The 12,426-nt window shown below is 36.3% G+C and overlaps 1 protein-coding gene across 5 annotated transcripts in view; it reads right to left on the minus strand.

Moving 5' to 3' along the window:
* The window catches only part of SMOC1 (SPARC related modular calcium binding 1), a 1,430,756-nt gene that overhangs the window by 439,857 nt on the left and 978,473 nt on the right, over nucleotides 1-12,426 (minus strand). For all 5 annotated transcript variants that reach the window (XM_044074027.1, XM_044074032.1, XM_044074030.1 and 2 more), the window contains one exon: nucleotides 222-414. In XM_044074027.1, the coding sequence (XP_043929962.1) occupies nucleotides 222-414 (193 nt within the window). The remainder of the gene's footprint in view (nucleotides 1-221; nucleotides 415-12,426) is intronic.

The raw sequence follows: 12,426 nt of genomic DNA on the forward strand, positions 1-12,426 counted from the left end.
CTGTGACCTAGAGTCAGATTAAGTAGGCAGTGTGAGAATGAATAAATGAATGCATGAATGATCACCACTGTATTAAAAATAAATACATAAATAAACCTTGTAGCCCAATTTGGCATTTTGTCTCCCTTGTTGAAAATTCTTGAGGTGAGCCAAATGTAAATAAGTTAGGTGAGGAAAACATTTCATCTAGTCAGTATGCTGAACATCATTAGATATTTTACCGTGTAGAAGTCCCAGGAAGCGGACGACCTGTATCCACCAAAACACACCAACAGTACCCAGTTGACTGATGACATTGTACTGGCTTGTAAAGTCCATTGGGAGCACATTCTGGAATGAAGATCCCCTCTCTTGGATACTGTCGAACTTCTTCCAGAGCACTCTGTCTTTCTTGGTCACAAGTGTACCCTTTTTCTACAAATAAACAAGAAAAACACATTAGACTATTATTACTTCTCTGTTATGCAACAAATTGCTACCATCATACATAGCATCTAAAAGTAAAACTAAACAGAATAATTTTAGTGCTATAAAGCTATAAGTACTACAAAAAAGATCCAATTTTCACATACAAAACAGGAATCATTTTACTGTCCTTATAAGACTAGTGGTACATTTGTAAACATACATGCTAAAAACTGCAGTCCTGCACTGTTGCATACCTGTGGCAATTAGTTCACTGTTTAACTCTTTTCCCTTTGTATACTATACCTCCATAAACCTGTGACAAATGAAAAGTCACAGTATAAGCAGCACAGGGGGAAAAACAAATATTAGCCTCACCTAACCTCTCTCACATGTCTGTTATTAGCATCTAGGAATATAAATGGCAAATGACACCAATTCGTACTTCATGGCAACCAACACTACTCCCCTCATGAAGATCTCTTACACTCTACAGCAGATAAGACAGGTAATATAGATACACACTAATGGTATTATTAATGTCTCTGACTCTGACATTTAGGCAGTTCCTGTACATTAAAATCATAGGGCTATTTTTCATTTAGTAAATTCAATCATATCGTTGCATCCCTAGATGGCAAAACTACATACTGTATGCCATCTGTTAAACAGAACAGATAATTTGTTTGGTAAATATGATCTCTCCTTGCCTCTACTGATGTTTTAGCCAAAAGTATTTAAGTTGCACACTGGTTAACTTTGCTGTCTCAGTGGTTCTCATGACAAGTTTTCAACTGGAGTGCCTTGTGTGGACATCCAGTTTTTGTCTAAATGTTTTCTAAGCAGATGCTTTGGTTTCTTCTGTCATACTAAAAACGTGCCCTAGATGAAACAGCATTCATTCCTGCAAACTGTGCATGTGAGAATTTATTTATTTGATTAATTTTATTGCATTTGTTTACCGGGAAAGTCCACTGAGCCTAAAAGAGCCCCTTTTCAGTGAAGGCCCAGGGAGAAAAGCTCTGACAAGAACACAGATACAGAAAAAATTAAACATTAACTGGTACAGAAATAGAAACAGTGTTACACATAGTGATTACAGTAATATATACAGAATATATACATAAAAGCAGAAATTTAGTTGGTTTGACTACAGTAATATATACATAATATGTACATAAAAGCAGGAATCTAGTTGGTTTGATTACAGTAATATAAACAGAATATATACATAAAAGCAGGAATTTAGTTGGTTGCCAGATGAATTCAATCAGAGAGGTATAAACAGAGATATATTAATCAGCATTACTGTACCAGTACCAACAAGTGATGAAAAAAAAAAAAAACTAAATATGGAGAAAGTATCATCAGTCACTAGTAGCAAAAAGCATGAGTTTCGTAATCATATAAGGAGAGGGAAGAGGTTAGGTTATAGAGCAGGTACACAGCCAGGAAGAGTTCAGATGATTTTTCAGTATTTGTTTAAATGTGGTGGTGCTGCCTGTGTTTCTTATAGAAGGTGGAAATGAGTTCCACAGGTTGGCAACAGTGAAAAAGTAGAGGAGTTGACCAGCAGGTAAGGTGGGCTTTTCTAGTTTTAGAAGTAGATGATTCTCAGACCTTAGTTGCCTGCTGGATTGTTACTGGGTGAGTAGTGTTGAGAGAGCAGGACAGTCAGTGGGTCTGTAGATTATTCTTATGGGCTGTAGTTAGTTGGGTAAATGAGAGACGGTGGGGGAGTTCCAGCCAGCCTAATTGTTCCAGTGAATTACAGTGGTGGGACGAGAATTTGGCCTTGGTAGCAAATTTGACTAGTCTGTTGTAATACATATCAAGTCTGGATTTTGTAGGATTTTGGATATTAGTGAGGAGAGAATGAGTGAGTGTCTTAAAAAAACAAGAGACAAACAGCCATATTGTATGACTGCAGAGCTGCAACAGAAAAAAAGGGAAATAATTCTAGACTCTCTCTGGTTGGTTAACTTGTGAAATCCACAAACACAGTTACAGAGGCATAATTTCAGATAAAGTAAAACTGTTTGAAACATCCATCTCCTCCCATCTTATCATTTACTTTACATAGCCCCTCCTTCACCATGCAGCTCTTTCTTTCTCCTTCCTTCACACTCCCCCGTCCACTGTTTCACTCTGACTAACTAACCTCCTTGGGAATTACTCTTCCAGTATAGCACAACTTACTCCTTCTTATTCATTAACTACTTCTCTTCTGATAAATACTTTTAATTCCTAAGAAAAGATTGCTTTCCTACTCTCATCGTGTATGTATAAACTATATTCATACCTTTCAGTTACTATAACTTTATGTGTTACTGCAATTCCACACAACAGACTGAATTAATATTATGTGAAACAGTTGCTAAATTCTATGCTACAATTTCATATAACGATATTTATTTGGCGTAAGTTGTACTATCATGCAAATGCATAATCTATTTTAACAATATGTCAAACAACTCTGTTTCTGAGCTACAATTTTTGCAAATATTAGTTTTATGCAAAACATTTTCTATATTTTATGCTATAAATTTAAGCAAAGAAATACATTCTATGGAGCTTTTCTCTCCAGGCTTCCACTGAAAATAAGCTTCCACACCCAGTCAGACTTTTTCCCAGTCAATAAAAACAAATCAATAATAAACAACTAACTAAAAAAGCAAATAATAAATCTAAGGACATTAGAAGCAATGAAGCTTACATAGCCCAGATGCAAAATTAACCTTTTCAATATTGTTTATGTTTTCAACTCACTTTTAAGTGGGAACTGGACTACTGAATCTCTTTAGTCAAACGAGCAATTAGAGAAAGTCTTTTTTTATGAGTGGGGATACGTCCTACATCTTTTGAAACCTCTGCACTTTTTAAACTAATGAAAGCAACACCAAGGTTACAAAACAGTGCAGTAAGTGAGAATAAGTTTGTTTACCTATTTGACTAAATGGATTTGATTGCCCACATCTCACTGAAGAACAAGTAAATTAATAAACCAAAATAACCCTCCTCATACATGATAAATGTATGGCCCAGAACAGTAATACACAAGGCTATGAAATTCAAAAGATAGATATTCTAACTAAATTATTTTAGCTAAAAGCTAGTCCAAAAAAGTATTTAAACTTATCCCTGAGCTGCATGTCATTACACAATAATACACAGAGCTAAGAAATCCACAAGCCGGGCATTTTAATCATTTATTCACACGTGATTTCAACATGTTGATATTACGCCCCAGAATCACAGGTTATATGTACTTACAAAGACAGTGACCTCCGTGTCCAGAAAATGGCTGTAGATGACAAAAAATTTGTAGGGATTTCAGTAATACAGTAAATATGTCTATGCATCTCTCCAGTTTTCTCATCTCCATACTGAAACTCACATGATAAAATAAAATTTATAACAATCTGAAAAATATATGCAAAAATAGCTAAAGGTGACAACTGTATTCATTCTACATTCGTGTAAAGATAAAGGTGCTGGGATTTGCAGTAGTAACACTGCAACACGACAAACCTAGACATTGTGCCTTCCACTTGTCATCGCATTAGGGAGCAAGGCCTTGAGCATGGGCTTTGAGCGTAGATTTAGAACAACAACACTGGCCCATCTATAAAATCAGCACATGTTTATGCAGACAAGCCAAATCTGCTTTCCAGTATTTAGCATGTTGTTGTGCCAGGGGGCTTAATAGTCAGAGATGATGGAGTCTAATACCTTAAGACTTTTTGTGTACCACACGACATGGAAATCACTATTCTGAAAAGACGCCACTGACTTAGTTGGTCTAATCCTGTTAACACAGCACACATAAATTAAAAAGTAGCTTATTCTCAGAACTGAAATTACATAACTTCACTTATCTGCGTGCTTCATGCTCTAGATCTGTACAGCCTTTTACCAATAACTTACATACAGGTGTTACTCTGTGGGTCCAACAAATACATTACTGCTGCACAAAAAATCTGACACTATTAGAATCAATATTCTAGCTCTATGGTACTTACTCACTAACTAAAAAACAATGTTTATCACTATAAAATTCCTTGATCACACACTATAAAATTCCTTAATCACAACATCCTCTCCTTTTCATTAACAAAAGCTACCAAAACCCCAGTTCTCAGCTGCATCTTAGTAATGTTAAGAGCAGAATACACAGAACTGAATCCTGGCCCTGAAGTATCACAGGAACATAGGAGGTTACTAGGCTAATGGCCCTGGGGCCCTTACAAGCCTAGCCAAGAGTTTATCCCCAAAAAGAAACCTCAGTCAGCACCTGTCACCCCTGACAATGAGGGACAAAGGTGGAACCCCTGGGACAAATTTGCGGTTTCCCATCCACTCATCAGGGTTGCACTTGAAGTGGGTCAGCAAGGTGCTCTGTTTGACATGTATGGGAAGTCTATTCCAGAGACGGGGCAGCTTCTGGGAGACTAACGTGTCTCTCCAGCAGGTTTTGTTGCCCCAGCCTTTACCCACAAATGTCTGTTTGTAAGTTACAATGAATATGTGTAGCATAAATAACAAATGATCTTTGATAGAAGTCTTGAACAGCTATACATCAACCACATATGATCATTCTCACTGAAATGTAAGTGTAGCTAGACAACTTCTTGGTATCCTCTGATAACTGTCAACTATATATATTATACACAGATTATAGCCAGGAACTATACAGTGTCAGTAAGTAAATTGTTTATTTGACAAACAATATAATCTTGTTCCTAAAGTAAATTCAGTAAATTCGCATTACACAGTATGGAAGAGCAGACAACCCAACTAGCTACTTCTTGAAGATCAACTGAGAAGTAGCACTAAGCTTTACATGGTGGTTATTCACATCCCCCATCCATTCATATCATTAATACAACCAGCCTTGGACAGAAGAATTGTTTATGTTAAAAATCACACAAACTTTTTACATTAGAGGACTTTTTCATACTCTGGAATTGGTCAAAATAAGGATAATGTACGAAGGCTAATCTCCTCAAACAATGTTATAGAACATGTGACTAAATGTACAAAGCCATGTAACAGAAAGTCTTCTCAAGGCAGTAAGATACCACAATCCTTTAATTTTCAACAGGCCTTTCAAGCATCAGAAAGCATCTTCACAAGCTATAATAACCAACTCTATACTTGAATACTCAGAAAACATTCCATTACCTGAACTGCAACTTCAGGGCCGCAGCACCGTTTACAAATGCTTTGACCAGAGGCATAGCCGGCTCATCTAGTGCCTAGAGCCATTCCATGAAAAATGTCCATGATCTGGTGGCTGGTACTCCTGTAATGCAGAAGCCAACCAGCCAACCAGGTCATGTTTCTGAATTCCACCCTCAATCCTCCTCAGCTGAAAAGCAATTAAAAAGAAAGGCCTGTGATCAAGTACCTTGTGCTCCTGAAATGCTATAGCCAATGAGATCCAATGTCTGCCCAATGTCCTGACCCTCCTTCCTCAGATTTTAGTTAAAAAAGAAACAAAAAAAAAAACTATTTTTTTTCTTTTCAATTGTAATTACAGTTTATACATCTTATTGAGTGCAACAGGTCTTAGATTTTAGTTAAAAAAAGAAAGAAAGAAAGAAACAAAAAAATCTTTTTTTTACTTTTAAACTGTAGAAAACTGCAGTTTAGACCACACATGGAGTGCTACAGTACACAGGTTTCACAGCAAGTGCAATGCCAGCTTTTAAAAGCCAAAGTACTCTAAAGAGCTATTGGAATCAGATGTCTGCTCAATCCCCCTAACACTTTGTGCCTGGGGCAGTTGCCCCCTTTACCCCATCTTAGCTATGCTACTGTATTTGACCCAGCTACTGTCTTCCTTCTATAACCTTACATCTGCTATACAAAAGAGACCATATTTAGTCATAAAATGTTGAGACTGAAGGATTAAGTGCACCATGGTTGACAAAGGAACTTAAGACAGCTAATAAAAAGCAGAGAAAGAACATGAGAAGCTTGGAAATCTGATCCCGTTCATTCTGACAAACACAGGACATATGTGCAACTCCAAAAAAATGGACAGAATAAATATTAATGGACACAAGGCCAATTATTTCTGAAACACCCGCACTAGTTACTTGGGATAACCTAAAATATTCTGGCAATCAGTCAGTAAGGTCATTTGCCACTACTAATTTTTTTCCCCCCAAAATAGCCTCGTGGACCATACTTACAAGCAACATTACAGAACAAATAAAATACAGTAGAACCCATCCACCTGTCATACTGCTTTTTTAAATAGTCCTCCTGCTTTTCTACTCACTGCACTGCATAAGTTCTTATCACATTCTCTAGTCTTTCTAAAGTAACACAGAAATCAAAGAATACAGGATGTAAATAACATGTCCTGCAGCTTCAGCCATAAATCCCATGTTATTCATCCTACCTTACAAATTTTAGGTAATCACCTTAAGTCGTAGACATGTTACTTAGATCATCAACCTTTCACTTACTACTAAATCATTATTAAACTGTTTCAAATGCATATTCATTACCCCTGTTGCTAAAGTCCATGTACCCTCTACCACTAATGACTATCATCCTATTGCTAATCTATGCCCACTCAGAAAAACGCTTGCAAAAAATACTTAAGAATAAGTACTGAAATGTATTACACAGTGTGACATTTTAACTGATAGTCAACATGGTTTCCATCCCTATATACTACATTTACATCCGTACATATACTAACATACCAGAATTGTATTAATATGAATGAGAACATGTTGACTGGGGTCATACTTCTGAACTTCAAAAGGGCATGTAAAACATCTGAAAACAATCTAATGATACAGAAAGTAGTTACCTGTGGATCCCCTTCTGGGATACTACAATGGTTCAGAAACTACCCCACAACAGTAGAACTTTCACAGTATTTTCACCAGGCATCAAACTGAAAACAGGAACACCCTCAAAGGGTGTCCCACTGAGATCAATACAGGACTCACTGTTATTTTCACTGCTCATCAATAACCTGACATTCAGTTCACATCAGACTAGCATATTGGTTTATGGAAACTACATGCACAATTGCACACCAAACCCTTAGGTCCCTCAATACATTCATCCTCAGCAATTTCAAGCTAATATAGAATTGGTTAGCTGTCAACAAATTAAAAGGAACACAGCTAGAAGTGTTGGTATGAGTTTTGTTGTTCACAAAGACTTAAAATTGTTCATCCTTTTGCAATCACTGATTCAACAAGGACACCCTTCTCTGGACAATCAAATAAAAATACCTAGGGTTTAGCTTCGATCAAACTCTGTCTTTTACACTTTATACTTAAACTCAGATTATCAAGGTACAAGCAACATTTAAAACCCATAATTTACTTTCCTGAAGGTAAGATGAACAATTGCTATTAATCTACCCAGAATGAACTATGGCCTATCCATTACAACTCTATAATCCTCACAGAATACATGGCTCATTCAAATCAGCAGAAATAAAATGGTCCATTTATCGGTCTCACCCACTTCAGAGAGTACCAGTACCAGTGTATTACACTTAACCGGACCAGATGGGTACAGCCAGAAGATCTCCGATTCTTAACACTCTTTAAAACTGTTGATACTATCTTTCAATTCTGAAGAAATTTGCTATTAGTTATCAGCAGTATATCAGGAGGGTGTTTGGCTAATATGGCCACTGTCCAAGCTGTCATCTGCTCAAAAAGTATTTACAAAAATTGAACCAACCCACTGGAATAATATTCCTAAACCATTCTCTGGAGGACAAAGTGAATGCTGTCAAAAGACAGTAGCCTCCCTTTAACTCCTATGGAGGCAGTCATGGCGAAGCTAAGTTCAGCTTTAGTTAGCTACATTCAAGATACATCTACATCTAATTCTAAAAAGTCCATACAACTGCTTCTGGGATAACAAAGCATTAAATGGCTACAGTACAAAAGCTTATGATTCATGTGTTGATTATACTTTGCAGGAAGGTCTTGTTTTTTTTTTTTTTTTGCTTATACTTTGTTTTCTCTGCTCTGAATTATATAAAGAGTATCTGAATTATATATACAGTTTAACATCATATACTGCTTGGACAGACATATTACTGATCTGTATACGGAGCAATAGATTTGTATACACAGGTTTGTACATTCTTGACTTGCATGAAGAGTAACAGAACTGTATACAGAACTTGGAAGCGTACGAGTTTAGCAGACTCTACTATCAGTTGACAAACAGAATCTTCTCTGTTTGATGCACTGGTTCACACATAGATTTTATGTATATTGACTGATAATTGTTTTGCATATCTGTATAATTTTCTCCTGTACTGATCATGTCTAGCAATGTTTTCTGCTGTCATAATGACATGAAATTTTATATGCATATTATACACACACACACACACACACATATATATATATATATATAGATATAATATATATATATATATATAATATATATATATATATATATATATATATATATATATATATATATATATATATATATATATGTGTGTGTGTGTGTGTCTATTTTCAGAATATGATGGTAAATTTGTCTTCATCTGCTCTACAGATGTATTTCACTGAATGTTCTAATTCTTACTGAGCATGCTGTTTTACTGTTTTGACTTTTCAATGTTCTGCTTTTTGCTTTCATATGATGGATCATTGCCGGGATTCAGAAAGGCTTACAATGAGGGGCAAGCCTTAATGTGGGTGGCTTCCCTCTTACAGACTGCCCTAAAGTTTCAGCATGTAGGGCAGTCTTGCTGGTAGAGTTGCATGCTAATGCTAAATAGCCATGTATTCTCCACTGGAAATGCCAGTCATTCCTGATTTACATTGCAAGAGCAATTCAGAGTCATTCAGCCATGAAAATATCACTGGTGGAGGAAAAGGTGAATACTATCAGAAAACAGAAGTCATTGTTTCTTTTTTATGGAAGCAGTCATGGTGCAGGTAAGTTCAGAGAAGATGTGGATGTAGGGGAGCATGTTAATATGTCTACATTTTTGAATGTGTCTGTGCATGTCTGTCCGAATGAGGCCAGATGAGTATGTTGCACTGTGACGTAGCTTATGTGTTATTAGGGGGATGTGTGTATGTTATGCAAAGTCCAGGAGAGTTTGTGTGTGTACACGTGTGTATGTGAGTGTGTGTGTGTGTGTGTGTGTGTGTGTGTGTGTGTGGTGGGGGTGGGGGGGTGCCTTTGCCAATGCATTGCATGAGACTCCAGGGAAAACATGAGTGTCATTAGGTCTGAAAGTACTAGTGTTAAACAAGAGTGATTGAGAGATACACTGATGAGCAGATAATGGGGACTTTCTGATTGCATTGTGGACATAGCTGCCCTTGAATCTCAGCTTTTAACTGTTGGGTAAATTGACAATTTACACAAGTGATGATGATTTTTGAATGCTCTAGCATAGCTGAAGAAGGTCCTTGAACTATTTCACTTACCCAGTTAACAAATATCACATAAAAATAAAAGAAATAAACTAATCGCAGCTTTAGTTCATAGACTGGTACTAGACTAATTACCCTTATGAATCATTTTAAGCCTAGCCAATTACCCTATGTTAGAATGAAACCCTTCACCTTGGGCGTGTAAGGCATACCTTAACCATTACACCTACCTTCTACCCTTCTACTATCTTCCAAGATGTCAAAAGACAACTGTATAATTTTTTTAAACAATACACAAACATGGTAAACTACTGTCTATGTATCACTTTTATTTCATTTTACCCCTTCACTTTTAACTTCTCATCTGATTATGTGTGTTATATTTCAAAACATCATTATGTCTGTGTGTTTTATAAATAATGAAAGCTTTCCAAATTACTGGCAAATTCTTGCAGCATAAAAGCTTACTTTAGAAGTTGGAATCTGGCACAGCACCATGAATCACTTTTGCAGTGGAATTTTCTTTACTTCTAGCTTTTACAGTTCACGAAGGGTATTAAAATAATGGTGTTGGCAAGCTTAACTGCATGCTTATGTGTGCATGTTAAATGTGTACATAATAAAGTGGGGATTTTATAATCTGTCTCTTCAATGTATACATAATAGAGTGGGGATTTATATTCTACACTTATCACTTATCATGTAACATTTATTGAAGATGTCATTTCTTACTTTCACTGGAACTGAGCTTGGCTAAGCTGAAAAAAAAAATAAAAGATGTCTAGATAAAAATCTTACCACCACCTAAAAGACAATATTGATGGTGAGTATTACAAAATATATCACACTAAAAAAAACTGCTATCTAATTCTACATGTAAATATATTAGGCTGTGAAGTCATAACTGGCAAAGTTAGACTCAGTTTATATAAACATTATTTGTTGGCTGCCATGTTAAGGTCACAGGATTAGAACTAGAAGTAATATCTTCTGGTCTCAAGATACATGGAAATTTCTCAAGTGAAAAGTACATTTGGTACATACAACCTCTTCAGCTCTATACTGATTCTGCATACAGGTGGCTAGAATTTGGTTTGCATACTGAAATAGGCCGGGCCAAGTAGGATGAAAAAACAATAGAAGATGAAATCTTACATACAAGCAGGAAACAGTAAAAGTTACTGTATTGTATTATATATGCAGCAATTAAACAAAAGGGTTTTTGACTCACTTACCATAAACAAAAAAATAATGCTCATAGAGGTTAACCCTGTATTTATTTTTGCTTAAAGTACTGGAGGAAAAGGCAGTAATTTTTTACCAGCTAAAATGTATGGAGTAGAGCCATGGAAATACAGATGAGATTTAGAATACAAGTTATAGATTAACAGTGAGGCTCAAGAAAGTGGATAAGCTCACTTTGCAAAAACTGGTCTAAATTTGGAATAAAGCTCCCTGAATGCTGCATGGCACAATACATGTTAAATGGCTTACACCTGGGATATCAGTTACTGTTGTTATTTATTTTTGGAAGATCGATTTCTTCTTCTGAAAATAACATCACATTGCTTTCTTTTTCAGTAAAAAAATAGTAGTCTGGTACACAGTTTCAGCTGTTGGAGGGCAAGGCTATGCAAAATGCATCCATGGACTGTAAATACATTAAAAAGTACTACTATTTTTGTAGGGGCAAACCCCCTTGCACCCTCTATGGTGTGCTTTACCCTCACACTATTCTTACTTAACTTCTATGTGATAACATAATTTCTTGTGTGATGCAAAGTATGTTTACTTTTATACGTTGATGTTCCATGCCTGTGAGACTGAAATGTAAGGAAACATATTTTACTCAATACCACATGTAAATGACTACAATTTTATAAGGACCCTGTTGAATGGAGCAGTAATCCATAGTCAGATCAGGAAGTGCACCTTTATCCAGGGTACTTTTAGTGTCCAGTGTTAACAGATGACACATTTTTAAAATGTTCCTAAAAAGAGGTGATGCTATAACCTAGGGATGCTGAACGTAAAGGAGGTGCTTAGAGATATTGAAAAACATTGCCTCAAATTTACTGAAAATTAGTGTGAGGCCAGCAAGCTCTGGTGGAAAAGAGGGATAAAGCTCTAACCGTGACTCAGAAGACCTAAGTTCAGGTAGCAGCTTGGGTGCTTGATGTTACTAGCAGATGGATCACCATGTTTACTGTTACTCAGTAGTGTAGCTAGGGTGGGGTGAGAAAGGAAACTGCCTCGGGTGCAACATTTTGGGGGTGTGATCATCTGATTCCAATCTCTCTTTAATGTAATACTGGCTTTTAAAATCCAATATTGCATTTTCAGTCAAACCTGTGTGCCATAGTGCTCTCTGTGTGGTCTAAGTTATAGCAACTGCTACATTGTAGCAAGCAGTTTGCTACAATTTTTTTTTAAAGCTAATCCCTCACACCACTGTAATATTCCATGCAGGCAGGGAATAAACTGTAGCAAATGTTAGCTACATTTGTAGCAAACAGTTTGTTATAGTATAAAACATTTTAAAATAAAACATAAGAGCTGCCCATGTAACTGAACCACGTCTTAATTTTCTCTAGGTGACTAGCTAAGGATGAACTACCTAAGAATA

This window comes from Protopterus annectens, chromosome 6.part0, assembly GCF_019279795.1.
Source record: "Protopterus annectens isolate FY-2018-M chromosome 6.part0, PAN1.0, whole genome shotgun sequence".
Taxonomy (NCBI): Eukaryota; Metazoa; Chordata; order Ceratodontiformes; family Protopteridae; genus Protopterus; species Protopterus annectens.